General features: G+C 48.9%; 1 protein-coding gene across 1 annotated transcript in view; it reads right to left on the bottom strand.

Annotated features, from left to right (window-relative positions):
* The window catches only part of LOC144762435 (dynein axonemal heavy chain 5-like), a 1,437,549-nt gene that overhangs the window by 81,334 nt on the left and 1,336,021 nt on the right, over positions 1 to 20,194 (bottom strand). The window contains exons 103-105 of the mRNA XM_078647616.1: positions 19,735 to 19,846; positions 12,745 to 12,875; positions 12,384 to 12,498 (exon numbers count right to left, since the gene is read on the bottom strand). Of these exons, the coding sequence (XP_078503742.1) occupies positions 12,384 to 12,498; positions 12,745 to 12,875; positions 19,735 to 19,846 (358 nt within the window). The remainder of the gene's footprint in view (positions 1 to 12,383; positions 12,499 to 12,744; positions 12,876 to 19,734; positions 19,847 to 20,194) is intronic.

The following is a 20,194-nucleotide window of genomic DNA, read 5'->3' as shown; positions in this document are numbered from 1 at the left end:
CAGCCCCTACACGTGTGCACACGCCTGTACACCTGTGTCTGCATGTAACCAGCCCAGTGCTCCTTACTCCAGCTGCTGCACAGTGGCCTGGTCAAGCCAGGGGGACACCAGTAAAATCGCCATGCAGTCTCTTTCATCCTGAGTTCATCCTGAGTTCACTGTGGGTGAGTCCCAACTTATGAGGCTCCCGAACAGTAAAAGCTCAACAATTAGGTGCTCAAAAAGTGAAAAATCCGGGTGGCCCATAGTGTCAGAACCACCTTCTAACAATTAGGCAGTGCATTTTTGTGTCTTACCACTTTTGCTGAGTAGTTCATAATATTTGAAGGATTTGCTAATTTTTCTCCTCTACGTTTATGTTATCATGGAATAAGAGGAATTACTGTTGTGCAGGTGTTTAAGAATTGTTACAGACATGTTTTCCATGAATGGCATTTTATTTCTTTTGGGATTTTCAAAACAATTCTTATTCTGTATGATTGTGTTAGGGGGGCAGCTGTACATTGGTTTTGCATATTTCTGGTTGCTGTTGAATAATGGTTTTGCATATTTTAAGGTGCTGCTGTACATTGGTTTTGCATATTTCAGGGTGCTGCTGCATATTTTGTTTTGCACATTTGGTCATTCAGCAATACAACTGTAATTCTTCACAATACATATGCTCCCTCTTATATGTATTTATCCCTTCCCATTGGTATTGATCTCGCCACCATCTCACAAATACTCTCCCCATTTGCATTTCTCCATTCCCCCATTTGTCCCAGGTTCATGCCATGTGTAACACATTGAATAGAGTTAAGACACTTTAACCAATAAGATTTTGTATTCTGGGACTTGTAGTTTCTATTTTATCCTTATATGCATGTGCCTTAAAGACCTAGCATGCCAAATGCTGCTGTAAAAAAGCCAGGTCTGTTGTTCCTTAATTGGCTTACAGGTATTCCTAAAGCATGGCACTCTACAACACTTCTTTCATGTGTGCTTAAGAAACCATTCATACAAAAAAGGGAGGGTTCTGCATCTTCATTGTATAAGGGTTCATACGTTGTTTAAATGTTTTGTAGTTCTTGCTGTATGATGTTGGACATTGTCCTTAAGTTACCAAATAAAAGTGCAATTAACACATGTTTACTTGAGGCTATATGTTAGAATTATTCTTTGTCAAATTATGGCTTAAAACATGTCTCAGAACTTGACAACACTTGCTGTGAAAGGACTACCAGTTTCCCAAACTTTGGGGGAACGTGTTATTATTAACTCTTTCTGATTCCTTCCGCTATTATATCACTGCTAATCTGAAACGTATTGAAATATTATATGCAGGTCTATGTGTATGGTGTTTATATGCCAGTGCTACTCATAGCTGCTAAGTGGGCTCTCGTCAAGTGCGACCCTTCGGTCAGCCCTGACTTTTTAGCCAAGAGCACTACGTATGCTTACGTTATGGAGCCCACGTTACATTAAAAAAGCACAAAACGCCGTGCCCCTCAATGCAACAAGCTTTTGGGTAAATAGCCAGGACTGGCTGGAGGTATCAGGCATGACATGAACCCACTTAGCAGCAGTGGCAGTTCTTGGATGCTTCACATGAGTCGACTAACAACTTAGTAGGAAACATATTTTAAGGAAGCCTGCAATGAAGGGAAGTCTGCTCAAATGACTAACATGTTACTGTGATACATATTTAAACACGTGTCAGCCAATGAGAATCATATATACAAATTCTCTTGTGTGCTTCCACAAGACAGCCAAACGCTCACATCTTTCATGGTTGAAACAAGCACACAACAGATTAGGTAAACTAAATCAGAAGGGTTGCCAAGCTGGTTAGACTTTGTAAACTCTGTGATTTAAACAGTCTGTTATGATCTTTAATGAAATGATGCCTTGAGCATTTGCTTTTTTGTATCAGGTGGCTATTCATGCCTGTTATCATTCCATAAATACATCAAAATGTATATAAAATACCACAAAATAAATATAGGTAAGCCCCCACCTTCTAGGGCAAAAATAAGGTGAGCAACTCATAATATATTTGCAGGATTGCCTGCTTTTCAGAAGTTTGCCCTGCTTCCTATACTATGCTAGTGCAGGATGCCAATTACCAGGAGTTTTTCTTGTCCTGGTGAAGGACGCAATGAGAAGGGTGATGTAATCACAAAACCTAAAAAAAAGGCTTAGTGCTAACTGGTAAATATGGAGCTGTTGAACGCTAAAAAATGTATTCTTGGAGGAGCCACGCACCGGTCCAAGACGGCCGTGTGGGTGCTCGGCTCCGCCGGACCTGTCCCCCTGCCCCAACATCCTGCAAAGTAACCTGAAGCCCGAGCCTGCTGCAGATTAGCTGAACTGAAGCGGCGACCGACAGCGCGACTCCTGCCCCGCTGAGCCATCGGGGGCCGGAGATACATCGCCCATCATTTGAGGCCTCCTGACTTGTTGGAGCCTGGGGCTCGATTTGTGCTGTGGCCGGCCGCTAGTTTGTCAACACCGGGGGCCAGCACCGGAAGTGGCCGGCCGGGCCCCGAGGCCATTGGTGTACTCGCCGCGACGTGTGGTGATTGGGAGTGCGGCCCCCGCCTGCTTTACCGGGAGCGGAGGTGCATCGTAAGAACGTCATTTGTAGTGGGAGCGCGGGCGGCACCTGAGCGTGAGCGGGACTCAGGGGCGGGGTGGGAATCGCACATCGACCGCCTCCGGTGAGGCCGCGCTACTCGAGGAGCTCACGTCCACTGCTTGGGTGGCAGGGCAGTCGTCGCCTTTACCAGACTCCCTCACTTCTCCTGCCATCGGGGGGCCCCTGCGGCGTTGGGAGTGGCACTGATGCGCCGGGACACGTAATAGCCCTGAGGAGGTGGTCTGCACTGGGCCCTATGCCAGCATATCTGTGTGGTGTCAAGGGCTGAGCTCCACACACTTTAGACCCATTATTGACTATCTGTGGACCTGGACTGGCACCCAGGGGGACACAGCCAGGAAGATTGGCCGGATTGTCACTATGTTTCGCCAGGGAGGAGCTGGCGCTAGATGACAACTTGTTGTACGGAGGTGGGCCCCTGTCACGCCTTCCGGCTTGCCACATTTGCGGGACCCTCTCCCCCACCGGGTGCCCGGAGACTGCAAGGGATGTCCTGGGCCGGGTGGCCGACAGACTGCCTCTGTGGAATTGGTGGTGGGTCTGTGCGACTCGAGGCCTCGGACGGGCGCCTCTGGTCTCTTCTCTGGAGGACTGTGTAGCTGGAATCTGGCGGTGACCGGCCGGATCTGTGACTCTCCTGTGGTGGGTTCTGTCAGTTCTCCGCCTGGGTGGTCCGGCGGTTCCCGAGCACCTGCAATCTCCGGGGCTGGTCTTGTCCGGTGCCTTGCCTTGAGCTATGGTGATTGAGTGCGTTGCTAGGTCACTCGCTGTGGCCATTTCTGGACTGCCTCTGTGATGTTGCTGCGCTTCGGGGAGCAGGGAGGGCCTGTGGGCCCCTGAAGAGGCATTTCTGATGGCGACCAAACCTGACTCAGACAAGCAGCATTCGAGGTCTGTCAAGAGGTCCAAGCATATTCAAACCAACAAGTTGGACCATTACACTATGCCCAGGGGGTCCCCACCGGAGCTGAAGAAGAATCAGTCGCTGGGGAAACCTCCACCGGTCCTCTGACTGAACCGACGTTGCTGGACGTGATGGCGGCTATCAACGGCGTCAAGTCCTCCCTTGGACAGAAGATGGAATTGCTGGATAACAAACTGGATACAGTCACCATTGAGGTCCATCTCATCCATGCAGACCTCACAAATGCAAGTGAGAAAGTCACGTTTTTAGACATCAAGACGGCAAGTTTGATGGATGACGTGGCCTTGCTTCAGCAAGAGGTACGTGACCTCAGGGCCGCCAGTGACCTCACTGTTCGGAAACTGGATGAGTATGAGGGGAGGGCCTCATGAAACAACGTCCATACCATTGGTGTTCCTGAGAAGGCTGAAGGCCCGGCCCCAGATTTATTTTTCGAAGACATTATTCTCAACCATCTCAAGCCCAAGGGACTGAGCAACTTTTTCACAATCGAATGGGCACACAGGGTGCCTGGGGGAGACCCAGGCCTGGAGCGCCCCCCCCAACTGATGATTGCGAGGGTTCTGAACCTTAGGGACCGAGGCGCTATCCTGCAGGCTTCTTGCTCTGGGGGCCCCTTGAAATATGAAAATGCTACTCTTTCCTTTTTTCCTGACTTCACGCAGGCCGTTCAGAGGCAGCGCCAAAGTTTCCTTGGCGTGAAGAAGAAGCTCAGAGACAGAGGTCTAAAATATGCAATGATGTTTCTGGCCCGGTTGAAGGTGGAGGTCGAGGGAAGAGCTTGGTTTTTCGACAGTCCGGAGGTTGCCTCGCACTGGTTGGACAGCGGCCCCCCGGGCGGGCCGGAGGGACAAGATTGAGATGGTGGTGGCAGCACAGGGAACAGGAATGACGGATATTGCTGTGTGAATGACTATCGAGTCTGTCAGGTAGTGGGTCTCACCCACGAATACATCCTCTGACCAGACCCTGTGGACTAAGAAATGGTGCAGGCAGAGGGTGGGGTTGTTTCTGAAACGGGGTGAGGGGGACGAGGCTCAGATCTCCTCCTCTTTTCTACTTTTAGGTAGTCAGTAGTTGATTTTGGGTCGACAGGCACACTGCTAGTTGGGGCTGGGCGGAAGCCGTGAGCAGGGTGGTGCAGGGAGGGCGGGTGGGGGCTGGGAGGTTTGGGGGTCTTGTTCGAGTTTGTTTCTTTTTTTTTCTTTTCTTGTTTCACATCAGGTGACAGAGTTATGATTGTATTTTATCCATAACGTTTCAATGCTGTGAGAAGTTGGCTTGATATATGATGCTCACTAGTTCTAGTGATCACCTTGTATCAGTCCAAACAACCCTTATGGTGATTGGTTGTAAGTCAACCTTATAGACCAGCTATCCTAATGGTAGCATGGACAAAGCAGTCTTAGGCTAAACTCTTTTGGCATGTGAAGCCAGCTGTTTTACCACAATATAACCCTTTGAATACCAGATGAAAGGACACCACAAAGGTTGTTATGAAAATAAACAGTATATTTATTAATAACAACACCTCTTAACTCTTTATGAGGTCAGAGGGCTAAGCACATGACAATCTCTTAAGAAAAATACGACAAGTTGCACAAAATTACAATGGTGCCCTAGGGGCACGACAAACCATATACTAAGTAAGTGGAATGTGAGAGTCGATAAAAGGAATGGAGCTGTCCAGAGGCTGTAGGATCGATGGGACCACGCTACACTAACTTCAGGTAAGTAATAGGAGGCCCACGGAACGCGTGTGCAGAGTGTGAACTCACACGCGAGATGCGTAACAACGTCTATGGACAGTACAGTTCAAGTTAAAGGTAATTACGGACAATCCTGACTAGGTAGGACAACAACGACTGTGGAGTTGGACACTAGGACAGTTAGACTACCCTTGAGCACCGAAATGCTCTTGCTACCTCACCCACGGGCTGCGGGTGCATAGGTGCCAAAGTGTGTCGGGTTCTCGCGTTGAAGTCAATGGAGCCTGAAAGAAAAGATGCTGCAGGCGACCAGGAGGAAGATGTCCGGTGCGATCCAAGGGTGGATCGGTGAAGAAGAGGACCTGAAAGCAGAGGGGACAGTGTTCAAAGTCACTAGCCAGTGACCGGTGTGTAACCAGGAAGGAACCAGGTGCTGTCGTCGCGATCAGGTGAAGAGTGGACGCTTGACTCTGCAGCCACGTGGACCAGGAGGTGTCTTCGATGACCAGGATGGAGGCACAAGCTGTCCCATGCAGGCTCTCGCTGTCGGCGGTGTCGGATCCAGAATTGGAGTCAACAGGCCTTGGCAAAGGCAACCCACGCAGTGAGTGGAAAAGACGTCTGGTGCGGACTAGGAGAGTTCGGGGTGCCCCTCTTTTGGAAGGGAGCAAGGGCCAGTCTGGAGCAACCAGACCAGCAGCAAAGATGCAAAGGTTCGTCGTCTAGGAGGCCACTAGCCAGCCGGCAAGTGACCAGACAACGCGTCGAGCAGCAAACAAGCAGAAGCGCCCCACGCAGATCTCGTGGATGCTGGAGGGCTTATCTTCGGTGCAGGGGCTGCTCGGGACTGGGGCTTCTAAGTCCCCAAAGCACTTGGTCGAGTTTACCTCGGGAGTCGGGCTGGAAGCGAAGTGCAGTTTCTTTCAAGATGGCCGGTCCCACGTGTCTCTTCGCACCCACGGATCTCAGCTGTGCTGCAGATGTAAGTAGAGGTCGGAGAGGTCTGGGAATCCGGGTCTCGTCGGGCTCTGAAGTCTGGATCCTGGAAGGAAGACGACAAAGGGAAGCCGCTGGACGCTTGATGGTGCCTGCAGTTGCAGGGTGGACACTCCTTGCCCACAAGGGAGATTTCTTCAGTCTTCTGTGGAGCAGAACGTCGAAGTCCAGAGTTTCTTCTTGTAGAGTAGTTCAGGATTAATCTAACTTGGAATGGGACCAGCTCCTACCTTTATCCTGCTAAAGGGGGCTGCACTACTGACTAGGTCCCTCCCCTGGGTGGGACCAGGAAGGGGGGTGGTTACACCCCCTATCCTTTGTCCGGTTTCGCGCCAGAGCTGGGGCAGGGATGCCCCAGCAACTGGTTTGAACCGGTGTATGCACAGGACACCTTGTGTGCCCCAGGCATGTCTCATTCCTTTCAGGCCTATCCTCCCCAATACACAAAATCCTGTCTGGGGTGGTGCTATCACCTCCCAAGGCAGGAAACCCTTTGTCCAAGCCGCCCTCGCTGGAAGGACTCCCAGCAGCAGGAGGTCAGACTTGTGTCTGTGGTGGCAGCATCCATTTTGTGATGCCAAGGCTCGAGTTAACTTTAACCGGGGTTCACAGTTACATACATGTCGTGTCCCTCTAGAAGGGTGGAATGCTACCCCCGTCGCCAGAATTGGCGAGGGGGTAGTATTCCAAATCGTATGACACCTTACTCGACATGTTTTGATAATGTTATACCAGAGTTAGCATTTAACCGCGAGGTTGATAATGCACTTAAGAGTATATGGTATAGCGTTATCATGGAACAGCTATTAGGACTTGGTTCCGCAAGCTGCAAACGGGCTCAGCTCATGCCAGAGCACCATCTCACATAATTCCAAGCACTCTGCCTTCAGGATTGATAAGGCCTTCCATAGGAGTGACCGATAGAAATATATGTGTCCATTTTAGGGTTAGATATAGGTATACTATATCTACAGCAAAGGGTGATTACACCGCCTTGCCCCAGCTGTCATGCAGCCAGTTGTGTCAGTTTTAGATGGCCAGCCAGGAATGGCATTATACATGCTTCAGCCCCTGGTAGGCCCTGGGTACACCTATGCCCTGGGTACAGGGACTGATAAGGTGGCCCAGTACCAATTGGTAAATGCACCTAAAGTACATGGTTGTCAATTTAGAGACAGAACAGCTAGGCTGTGGGTCTGATTAGCAGGCCCACAGCCAGGGAAAGTCGTAAACCAGTGAAGCAAAAAGCAAAAATCTGGGGTGACCATAGGATTGCAGACCCCACTCTCCTACAAATGCCATGTGTTAGAAAGGGATCAGGGATGACTGTGCTTAGTTGGAATGTGAATGGCCTGGGGGATAAACTTAAAAGGGGAATGGTGAACCAGTTGATTAGAAGACACTCCCCAGATGTTGTACTACTTCAGGAGACTCATCTTATTGGTAGCCGCTGCATGACTCTGCACAGAGGGGGTTACAAGTTGGTTGCGCATGCTGGGTTTACCACGGGATCTAGAGTAGTCTGCATTTTAGTTAAGAACTCCTTTCCCCTTTACATTCAGGCTACATGGTCGGACCAGAGAGGCTGCTATATCGGGATATCAGGGCAGTGGGAGGGGAAGGTAGTTACTCTTATGTCCATCTATGTCCCGCCTGGTCTTCAAGCGGACACCACCCGGGACCTGGGCACGATTTTTCTCACTTTACCGCTGGGGCTCCTTGTGATGGGGGGGACTTCAATGCAGTGGTGGATCGGGAACTGGATTGATACCCGGCTCGAACGCTGAGGCCGTCGCAGAGATGGCTCCCCGACTTCTTAGAAACGACAGGGCTTGTCAACGGGTGGAGGATAAGTAATCCCAGTGCGGTACACTACACCCATGTGTCCCCCGCGCATCATAGTCTGTCCAGGATAGACTATGTACTGTTACCAGCAGCCCAGGCCGCAACGGTGGGTGAGGTGCGACACCTGGGAAGAGGGGTTTCCGACCACTCCCCGATTTGGCTCTGGGTAGAGACTGACCTAGCTGATGTAGGAAGGGTAGCCCCAATTAATGCGTGGCTCTTGAAAGACCCGGCCACCAAGAAGGAAGTTGCTAAAATCACGGCAAGATATTTCCAAGAGAATAGTGGTACAGTGGACTCGGCGCAGACTCTGTGGGAAGCACTGTTAAAACTGTAGTCCGTGGGGAGGTAGTGTCCCTGGTCGCCGGGAAAAAGAAGAAACAACAGGCAGAAATGGACAGAGTAGAGGCGGAGGTGATAAGGTTGGAGGCGGAGGTTTCTCAGGCAGCAGCCCCAGATGATATTCACCGATTAAAGTTGTGCCATGACGAATCATATCGGGGCCTCGCTAGAGATAGGGCCAGAGTACAAAACAATGAGATGCAAAGCAGGATCTATGAACATGGTGACAAAGCCGTCAAATTAATAGCGTGGCTTGAGAGGAGGGAGTTGGCATCGCAGCTTGTGCCAGGGCTACAGGGAGGAAACTCCAGTATGAGAAGAGACCCGCAGGCAGTGGCGGACAAATTCTCTGAATACTATAGGGGGGGTATACTCCTCGACCGGGATGTACTCAGAGGCAGACAACACAGATATGATCAAGGACATCCAGATGTCCGCTCTATCAGATGAGAACCGGGAATACTTGGACTCCCCATTCACTAACGATGAGGTGGCACAGGCCATTAGAAGAGTTCACTCCGGAAAGGCCAGGGGACCGAACGGAATCCCAATAGAACTTTACAAACTAAGCACTAACAAATTGGCCCCCTTTCTTTGGTCCATGTTCTTAGAGAGTAAGGAGAGGGGTCGGCTCCCGTATGACCAGCGGGTGGTAAACATTGTGGTCCTCCACAAAGCGGGTAAGCCCAGGAAATCTGCTCATCCTATAGGCTTATTTTGTTGCTGAATGCTGAACCTAAAGTTCTAGCGAAGTTGCTGGCGACACGACTTGTTAAAGTCATCACTACCTTGGTACATCCGGATCAATCCGGCTTTATGCCACATCGGAACACTGCTCTTAACCTGCGCAGGTTACACGGAGTGTTGGGCAGGTCTCCGACGATCCAAGAACCAGCGGTGCTGGTGTTGCTCGATGCCACTATGGCATTTGACAGGGTCGAGTGGTCCTATTTGTTTGCAGTCTTGGGAAAGATGGGCTTTGGGCCAGAGGTCATCGATCGGGTGCGTCTCTTGTATGCCAACCCCCTCACCAGAGTAGTGTTGAACAATCATAAGTCTGCTGACTTTCCTCTTGGCAGAGGCACGAGGCAGGGATTCCCTTTGTCCCCACTTCTGTTTGCCTCAGCGTTATAGCCGCTCGTGGTGTGGGCTCGGTGGGACTGGTTGATCCGAGGACTGCGATGGACGTTAGATTGGGAGGATAAGATCTCATTGTACGCCGAGGATATTCTGCTCTATCTCACCAATCCAAGGGGCTCCCTGATATGTTTCAAGGATGTGCTCGCATTAGTCGGGAGGTATTCTGGGTTTGCAATCAACTTGTCAAAGTCAGTGTTTTTGTCCTTAGAGGCGAACAGCCGGTGATCCCGGAAACTTGCACGATACAAATCGAACCGACAGGGTTTCGGTACCTCTGTATTTACATCACACTTGACTCGAAATTACGTCATGCTAACAATTTGGGCCTCCCTATGACTCGATTTAAAATAGACGTGACGCGATGACAGGCACTCCCGCTCTCCCTTTTGGGTAGGGCAGTGCTCTTCAAGATGATGGCTCTTCCCCGATTCCTATACGCACTCCAGAACGCAATGGACTCCGTACCGGCGTCCTACTTCAGGAATACAGAGGTTCTCCAGAGGCAGCTTCTTTGGGATATCCACCCCGTATAGCCTTTTCTAAGCTCACCCTCCCCTGGTATGATGGGGGGATAGGGTTGCCGACATACGGAAATATTACTGGGCCTCCCAGTTGGCGGCGGTAAACCGCGTCATGTACGGGGTCCCAGTGGTCCCCGGTATGCTATGGACCGCTGGCATGTGCCGTGGGGGCGATTTCACCAGGGCACTGTATGCCAGACCGGGCCGGTTTCTCCTTGCGGGTCCTATGGCACATGCTGTACAGGTGTGGCACGCGGCCAATAGACATCTCAAGTGGGAGGGGAGACTGACACTCGCCACCCCATTATTGAGCTTGGAGAGACTAGGAAGCCTATGGAAGTCCAAGGGGTTTGACAAGTGGGAACTCATCGGGATTACACAGATCAAGGACGTCTGGGGGAAAGACAAAGTTCACACTTTGACTCCCTCAAGCAGCAATATCACCTTCATGATAAGGAGCACTTCCATTATCTCCAGATCAGACATGCACTACTTACACACATTCCCATAGGCACGCCACTTCCTGATGCTTCCCCCCTGAAGACAGGGTGTTAGATGGTCTTCTCCCGGAGAGGACCATCTCCCCAATATATAAAAACCTCATCAATAATATGGAGGACCCACTGGTACTAATCAGGACACAATGGAGTGCAGATGGGGTGGAGTTAGACGACGAGGACGGGCGGGAGGCGGTCTCCTCTCCGGGCGTAGTGGCAATACAGATGAGGCTCAGATTAGTGCAGTTGAAGATTCTTGACAGTTCGTATGTCACAGGGGCCCGTCTGGTTCGAATGGGTAGATCGGAGAGCGGAGAATGTCGCAGGGGGTGCGGAGAACTTGGAACTTTCATGCATATCTTGTGGCACTGTAGGGAGGTACAGGACTATTGGGTAGAGATCCATGATAGACTACGTGATGTCCTGGGGGTGGAGATACGGCCAGAGGTGTATTCTAAACGTCTGGGAACCCACGGATCTGTGTGTGTATAGGAGACAATGGGTAACGTTAGCATACATGGTAGCCAAGCGCAACATTGCTCAGCTGTGGGGATCTAGGCAGCAGGGTTGGGAAATGGGCGTAGGACATGGATTGGTGCATGTTCAGGGAGAGGGCGGTCTGCGTTTCCAGGAGTTGTCCCAAAAAGTGGGGTAATGTCGGGGCAGACTGGAATCATTTCTGTGGTGACATCTATACGCCCCCATTCTATCCGGAAGAAGAGGAGGTGCAGGAGTCCCTGTGATCCCTTGATCGCTATCCTGTACGTATTGTTTGAAGTATGGACCTGTATATTGGACAATTGTGTAACTGGCCAAGTCACCTGGTGTCTTTCTTTTGTTGAATTGTTAATACAAAAGAATTTAAAAAAAAATGTATTCTGTTAAGTTAGCCTCTACTTCACTTTCATTTTGTCTACTAGCCCCCATTTTGTGTTTCTGTGGTGACTCTTTTTGCAAGGTCAGAAGTTACGTGTTCACTGAAAGCTGGTTGCACTGATAATACTTGTGTGCCACAGTAAGGGGACCAGCCCTGCCGAACGGCCAAAGTGAACAGATGCTTTATCTGTTAGCCCACCAACGCCTGTAACCTCCCTTGCCTATCAACAAAAAGGACGTGGGTAGGGGTTTATCAGGATTCAACAGTTTAGCATGTAAGCATTATACACAAGGGTTGTGTAAGGGGTTATGTAAGCGTTATGTAACAATGACAAATGGGTTTCAGTGCTGGTCATACAGTACCAAAAATGTATAAATACTAGGTTTGAAACCATGCTAGTCACGTCCCTCTCAGACACTTGTCGTGTCTGTGCGATGGACTCTCTCATGAGTTGTAATAAACTTGTGTTTTGTTCCACTCCAGTGTCGGTCCTCATTTTGTGAGTCCATAGACAAAGGGTATCCCTGCACCAGTGAGACTGATAGGAATCTCACTTCTAAAGAGCATGCCCCAGCGCCACTGGAGCGTCACAAAAAGTGATGCATCAGCGGCACAAGGGGTTTATAAATAACACCCTGAATGTCCAGAACTGGTTTCTCAAACAATAAACATTTCTCCACAATTAGTACTAGGCAAACTCAAAAAGAGCTTTCATACAGCAGCACTGGAATACAACTCAAAATTCAGCTTAGTGTCATAGGCAATTTTGATAACCATTTTCTTCTTCGTTTTATAGCAATTTGTAACAGCACACAGGCGTCTGTAAGACTACAACATACAAACAATATACAGATATGTATGCCCTGCAGTTTTACAACGTGAAACTCGCTTACGTTTCTGAGAGGATGGCGTGCTCTGCGTCATCTCTTCCCACCCACTGTAATTCGGCTCTGAATCGTACAGCACTTTCAGCTGGGAAAATACATAATGTTCCTGCCCAAAAAGAATCTGTTGACATAGAAAACATGTATTTATGTACATTATGTAACATCTGTTGAGGACTTATGCACTACTAAATGTCAGAAGTACTTGCATATACTCTTGATTATACTTAAAACTGTTGGAAAAAAACGGATGTCTTGTCACTCAATATAGGGTTAAACCTGCACATCAGGGAATGCATGAGGAGATATTATGACGTCAGTCTGCTGAGGAACATTTTGAATAGCAAATCATCTATTGACGTCTACTCACCGCTGGAGACGGGTGCATGTGGAAAGCTTCGGGGGCATCTAACGAATACTGTGGAATCGCCTCCAGAGCCTGCACCAATGTAGACATCTGCACGTCAGGGGTAAAGAACGCCGCAGGAACCTTATATTTCACTGTAAACAAAAAGACAACCATGCACTGCTATCAATGGTTGTTACAGCGAATGGGTACATACAACTCACGAGAATGGCTGAGCAGGGAGGAGCCTGCCTTCCATTTTGTAACATGTATGATCATGGGCAATTTCCCTATCTCTGCAGACTCCTTTACCATGATGGCTTCCTTACGATGGTTTCAAGTTGCTTCAATGAGGGTCTCAAGAATCGCGTGGGGGTTCCAGTCCATTTTTGGGCTCTTCACATACATACCAATGTGCACCTGTGGCACAAGGAAATACGCTGATATCCCCTACACCACCTGAAAATCTAGCGGCACCAGGTGCAGCTTCCAGACCTGCTCCTGGGAAGGTGAGGACTTTTACCGCAGTCTGCCATTGTGCCTGTGCAGAGTTCTCTATAACTAGCTTATGAATGAGAGTCAAGTAATAGAAACGTAAAGAAAACTGAAATGATCACCTAGAAAGCAAGATTTTACTTTATATGTATTGTCTTGGTTTCAAAGCATATGCACTTGAATGACTGAGGAGTGTGAATGAGCACTGCACTTGAGACGAAATCTAAGGCAGAGATATAAGTATTGTTTGCATCTACGTGTGAAATTAATCCATACAGGAATACATTTATTATATTCCTAATGTAGAACAAGGGAATGTAAATTAATATTAAATAGATAGTGCATTTCTGTGTACTGATTTGATCCCTGTTGTCTTAACGAAGGAAGTTGTGTGTAAAATATCGTGGATAAAGGATTTTTGTAGCACCGGTTTGTTAATAAGATGATTGAAGGTACACAGTATCACCCTATAGGCACATGCTAGGCACCCTTAACAGATGGTTTCAAAGACACCTTGAGAGACTGCATAGTATGCACAGATCCTATCATCGACAAAGGTACACACATTTAGGTCCAACCATATAGTAGGAACCCGTCCAAAATTCCTGTGGTGGTGTTAGATTAAAAGCCATTGAATGGCTTCTGATGGTAATTGGTGCAGCATTATTGCCCTCCATATGGAAAGATGTATCCACTAATGAAAGATGTCCCTGGACTACCTAAATTAAAAAGTTAACATTTTTCAACTCTTGTATACCTTGGACTGCATATACAGGCTACATAGAGCTCAAGGCATACATAACTGTGTCTCATCTCAGTTGGGTACAGGGCCTTTAATGATCATTGGTAGAACTCTTGGAAGTGTGCTAATATGCAATAGAAGACTCTGGGAAAAGCAAGAGGAAGCTCTGTCTGTTCTGCTTTTATATCATGACCTTATGTGAGGTTGTGGTGAATCGTTGGATCAGACGGTCTATCTTCAAAGACATGAGAAAACATATCATCTGGGGTCTTTTTTGAAAAACACTCTACCCACACACAGACACTCAAACTATTGGTGCAAAACTAGCAAAGCTCTCCAATATGATGCTTTTTTAATATCTCCAGGAAAATTGACAATGTATTTTGGAAAGTACAGATTCATAGATCTGTCATGGAGGACCTTAAAAGACAGGCTGATATTGGTTGCACTCAGGCTTTGATCCTCCTAGAACTGTCAGCGGCATTTGATACTGTGAACCACAACATTTTGCTGGACCGTATTTCCACAGCGGGTCTCGGGGGTTCAGCACTTGAATGGTTTAGGTCCTTTTTAGAGGACCGCAGCAATCGGTGTGGCTCTCGCCTTTTAATTTCAAATGTGTTTTTATTGATTTTTGAAAGCAAAAAGAAGCAAAAGAGACAGGCAATGCGATGTTGTACATATGCAGTAGGCTGGTATGGCGATCGAGACAGACATACAAGTCTTCCCTGTGAGTCAAAAGGAAAGCAAATAAACCACGCCCATGTAGAAATCCGTTGCCCATTTTTTGGGAAAGGAGCCACAGAGGAGTGGTCATTGAACAGAACAATAAGAAGAACCCAACCTCCCCCCCGGAATCCAACTGCCCCCTCTCCCCCCACGCCGACCAGTATGCCTGTCGTCCAAAGCGTCCATCATAGCACATACAGGTGTGTGTGCGATACTATGTACAGGTTCATGTTGGGTCACGTGGGCATTCCGTGAGCCGCAAAATGCGGAGATATTTCAGGCATGTGATTTCGTGAAATTCCCTGGACAGGAGTGACAAGAGCGGTTACCAAGTTTTCTGGAATGAATCAGCAGTGTGCGTATGTGTGGCCTGGATACGCTCCATGCCCATCGTGAACCATAGTTTATGTAGCCAGCCAGTGTGGGTGGGTAGTGTGGTAGAGCCCCATAGTGACAGGACATGTTGTGACGCCGCCTGTATGGCAATACCCATCTGCCTGCCACGAGGTGAACGTAAGGGAAATGTGAGCGCATTGGGCAGTCCTAAGATCGTGTATGCCGGAAAGCGTGGGAGTTCAGTTGCAAATGTGGAGTCAATATCATCTAAAACAGCTTTCCAGTACCCCTGCAGTTCGCGGCAGTCCCACAAGAGATGTGTTAGGGTGCCCTTTTCGCCACATCCCCTCCAACACAGCGCGCTGCGGAGAGGGTTGCCTTGATTGAGTCGTGCTGGGGTAAGGTGCCAGTAGATGGCCAGTTTCATCGCAGATTCTCTGGCATGAGTTTTGCGGGTGGTGTGTGCTGCTCTGTAGTATATGAACTCCCATTCTTTGGGCGTGAGTGTCCTCCCGAGTTCCAATTCCCAGCCACTCTGCCCCGGCGTTTTAACTAGGCTAGGCTCAGGGGATAGCATCTTATAGAGCTCTGATACAAGGTGTTTATCCGAGTCCTTCGACACCAGCCAGTGTTCGAAGGGTGTCATCCGGCGACCGACCAGAGGGGCACATTCCGGTGTCAGGAGCCAATGGCGGAGTTGAAAGTATTGGTACATGTGGGGTTTGGTTATCCCGTAGCCCTGTGTGATATCGGCGAGAGGGAGAAATCCCTCCATGTCAAAAAGATGGCCGGCCGAGCGGCAATCTGTAGCCCGCCACTGTAGAAAAGCGCGAGGGTCTGTGCCCGGTGGGAATTCAGGGTTATCAAAAAGTGGAGTAAGCGGGGAAGGGAACGTCGTCAGGCCCCTCTTGACTGCCACCGAATCCCAAACCTTCATGACGGTGCGCGTGATAGGGGAGCGGAGGAGGTATTGCGGTCTATGCCGGCGGGCGAGAAACGGGATCTTCCACAGCGACGTCTGAGCCATCGCCCTGTCCTGAAATAGCCATCGCTTCTCAGACTCTGGTCTGTACCACTCCACCAAATATCGGAGCTGAGAGGCCCAGAAATACTGTAGGAGGTTAGGGATTCCGAGGCCACCTTCATCGACGCTTCTATGTGCTGCCTGCTTGTGCAGGCGTGCGCGCTTCCGTTCCCAGATGAACTGATGGATGGCGTGTTGTAGATCGGCGAGCACGCCTGACGGCGGCTGCACCGGGAGAGTCTGGAAGACATACAGGATTTTAGGTAACACGGACATCTTCACTGCCGCTACGCAACCTAGTAAAGAGAGGGGTTGTTTCGACCATCTCGCAAAGTCGGCTCGGATTTGGGAGGACAATGTTTTGTAATTGAGGGCCACCGTCGAAACCGTGGCGGAGGTAAGTGTGATCCCCAAATATGGGAGTTGCATGGTGGTCGGTAGGTCTCAGCCGAAGTTAGGCGTCGGGGCATTAGGATGGGCGTAGCGGCCCAGGGGCAGTATCAGGGATTTCCCCCGGTTGATTTTGAAACCAGACACCGCTCCGAAGGTCTCCAGCTCCTCTAGGAAAGCAGGTACAGAGCTGGATGGTTTATCCAAAGCAGCTATAATATCATCGGCATAAAGTCCCACCACATGGGGTTCGTGACCGAAAGAGACGCCGCAGACGCTGGGATTGTCTCAAATTTTTTGCGCTAGGGGTTCCACGTAGAGGGCGAATAAAAGGGTCGAGAGAGGGCACCCCTGGCGAGTGCCCCTTTGGATCTCGAAGGCGTCCGATTTGAGGCCACCGAGCCTAACACGGGCCGTGGGGTGATGGAAGCAGCTTGCGATCCACGCCCGGAATCGGCTACCCAGATGGTATCTCTGCATGACCGCTTGCAGGTAGGTCCAGTCGACTCGGTCAAACGCTTTCTCCGCGTCGATGGCTAGCAGTACCGATTCCGAGTCTTGGAAATGAGTCTTGTCCACAAGGTGCAGTAGTCTCTTAGTATTGTCGCTGCATTGGCGATTTGGGACAAAGCCTGATTGGTCCGGCTCAAGAATTCCCGGAAGGCAAGGGCCCAAGCGGGCCGCCAGCACCCCTGTGAACAGTTTCAAGTCCAAATTGAGTAAAGAGATGGGGCGGAATGCAGAGCAGTGCGTCGGGGGTTTGCCCGGCTTGGGCAACACCACTATATCAGCCGCCAGCATGTCCGGAGGGATGGAGCTCGGACCCTCAAAGGAATTAAACAGCCTCGTTAGTATGGGAGCCAAGGTACGGCCAAAGGTTTTATAAAAGCCAGACGAGAAACCATCGGGGCCCGGTGATTTGAGCGGGCGGAGGCGTGCGATAGCAGCAAGAACCTCATCCGGATGAATAGGGGCCTCTAGAGCCTCTGATTTCGTTGGGCAAAGTGGCGTGATGTTGGCCGACAGCAAATAATTTTCGACTGCTGTAGGTGACACTCTATCCGCGCTGTACAGGGAGGCATAAAAGGAGCGAAAGGCGGAGGCTACCTGCGTTTCATCTGTAATAGTGTGACCGGAGTCGTCCCGTAGCTCGGTTATTTTCGAGTGTTGAGTCTTGGCTTTTAAGGCGCTTGCCAAGAGGCGTCCGGTGCGGTTGCCCCCCACGTAATATGTGTGGCGGAGACGAAGTGCGGCGAACTCCGCCCTGTCTGTGTCGAGACTGGCCAACTGAGCCCTAGCAGCCTTCAGCTGGCGCCATATTCTCGGGGCACACGTATGACTATGAACCCTCTCCAATTCAGCTACTTGTGCCGTGAGGTCTGCCCTTTTCTCTTTGCGGGCCTTGGCGTCAGCAGCAGCGATTGCTATCAGTTCCCCTCTAACCACGGCCTTCAAGGCTCCCCAAAGAGAGGATATCGAGATTGCAGGGGTGTCGTTAGTGACGAGATAGTCCGAGATGCATTTTTAAAGTTGTTTGACAACGGCTGGTCTCTGCAAGAGGGGCTCGTTGAGCCTCCATGAGCCAGGGTTGAGTGGGGACCTGGGTACCTTGAGTGTCAGCTCCACCGCATCGTGGTCAGAGAGGGCCGCTGGGACTATTAAATCTAACACTGTAGTAATGAGTTGTGGTGTCCCACAGGGCTCTTCCCTCTCGCCGATTCTTTTCAACATATACATGTGCCCCCTGATTTCTAGTCTTTGGCAGATGGGGGTAAAATCTTCAATTATGCTGATGATATGCAGCTAATCTTTGCCCTGGAGAACTTCACTGAATCTAAAGGCTTCGTCAGGAGATCAATGATGCATGTAAGAACTTGGATGAACAACAAGCAATTAAAGTTAAACTCTGAAAAGACTGAGATAATTATTCCCAGTAATAAACTAGTTCACTGGACTCCCTCCTACTGGCCCCCTGAGTTAGGTGTGGCCCCTTCTCCTAAACCAGTGATAAAGAGTCTGGGCCTTCATATTGACTCGGATCTCTCAATGAGTGCCCAAATTGGCTCAGTTACACATGCTTGCTATGTCCAACTTCACAAGTTGCGTAAGATTAGACTTTTTTTAGTATAGTGGCCAGTATCCAAATTGCAATAACCCTTATTCTATCTAAAATTGACTATGGTAATGCCCGTTACTTAGGGCTTCCACAATACCAGAGACATCATCTTTAGATGATCCAGAACCAAGCAGCAATTATCATCTACCTTAAAAACAGACACTGCCACATTACCCCCTTGCTTAAAGATCTCCACTGGCTCCCAGTGGAGCAGCAAGCTTTGTTTAAAACTGGCTGTATTCTTTTTAAAGCTACTCAAGAAACTGGCCCCAGATTAATTGCCTCGCTAATCAGTAAGCACTCACCCCAGCGCACTCTGAGATCTATGCATCAGAATCTTCTGATCATGCCCAGAATCAGACGTAAACGCATTGGAGGGACCCCGTTCTCTTTTCTGGGTCTGAAGTTCTGGAACACACTTCCTACCTCCCTCAGGCTTGAGGTTGATTACCTGCGGTTCAGGAAACAACTTAATACCTGGTTGTTCACCTTGGCCTATAACTAGATGCTATTCTGCTTACCTCTTCCCCACTCCAACTCCCCAGCGCAAAGAAACCTGTCGGTGTACGTGCGCTATATAAATACACACGTAACATAACATAACATAACAAGCAGGAGAGTATAAGCTAAGAGGAAGAACAGTGGGAGAAACGAGAGTAGTTGAATTCCCCTGTATTTATAAGCATGTCCACAAGCAAAATATTCATTTGTAGTAGATTCCATTAAATCACTATTTAGGATCATTACCTGCTTCACCCTTCAGAGTACATAACACCTTTCCTTTGCATATTTTCACATACAACCATTTTACTGTGGAGCAACCGGTATGCGTCATGGTCTGAGGCAGTATAAACCCTGACCCACAATGATGCTACTTAGGGATTACTCCTCTTCAGTGCTAAAAGGGCGATTCAAATTTGATTTCAATCACATTATGGGTATCTCGTTGAAACTGAAAATAGGGGCATTTTAGATAGGTTGAAATTGGTGGTGTTTAACAGAGTAGAACTTTGCCTACTTGGAAATCGGTTGAAATCCTCAGCAAGTTCACTAGCACTTTCTGCACAATATTACCACAATTCTTACTGATCTGAAAACATGTGTTAGTCAGTTTTTAATAATCAGTTGCTTGGTCTGTTGAAGAGGTTACAAACACTGGGTCCTGAGAGCTCTCTCTCTTACATTTTGTCAGTTCACAGTCCTTCTTCGCAGTGCCAGGGCTAATCCAGTAATCAATAATGGAAGTAAGGCTTGTTGCGTCACAATCATCAGTCACGTTGCGTCCATAGATAATCTGTGAGGATACAAGATCTGATTAGAAAACTCAGTCCATTCCTAATATACCACATTATATTAAATATAATTTGCCAAATGAAGACATACCTGTTTTTCGCTGAAAAACAGTAGTAAGAGCTGCAACTTAAAGCAACAAACCCTCCAATTTCACAGTACGCTATTGGTAGGACTTTTAACCACTTACAAACAAGTTATATGTACCCACTTGGGTGACATTCTATCTATGGATGGTCATCTCATCGATTACTGTGAACATACATCAAAATATGTACAGCCCAAATTCGTGCTCACCATGACTATAGATTAAGTTTAGTTCTCAAATATGTACTCGGTTATTCTGCATGCT

This window comes from Lissotriton helveticus, chromosome 6 (genome assembly GCF_964261635.1).
Source record: "Lissotriton helveticus chromosome 6, aLisHel1.1, whole genome shotgun sequence".
In the NCBI taxonomy this organism is placed as follows: domain Eukaryota; kingdom Metazoa; phylum Chordata; class Amphibia; order Caudata; family Salamandridae; genus Lissotriton; species Lissotriton helveticus.
Note: the sequence above shows the minus strand (reverse complement) of the source record. Positions and strands in the feature narration are given on the sequence as shown.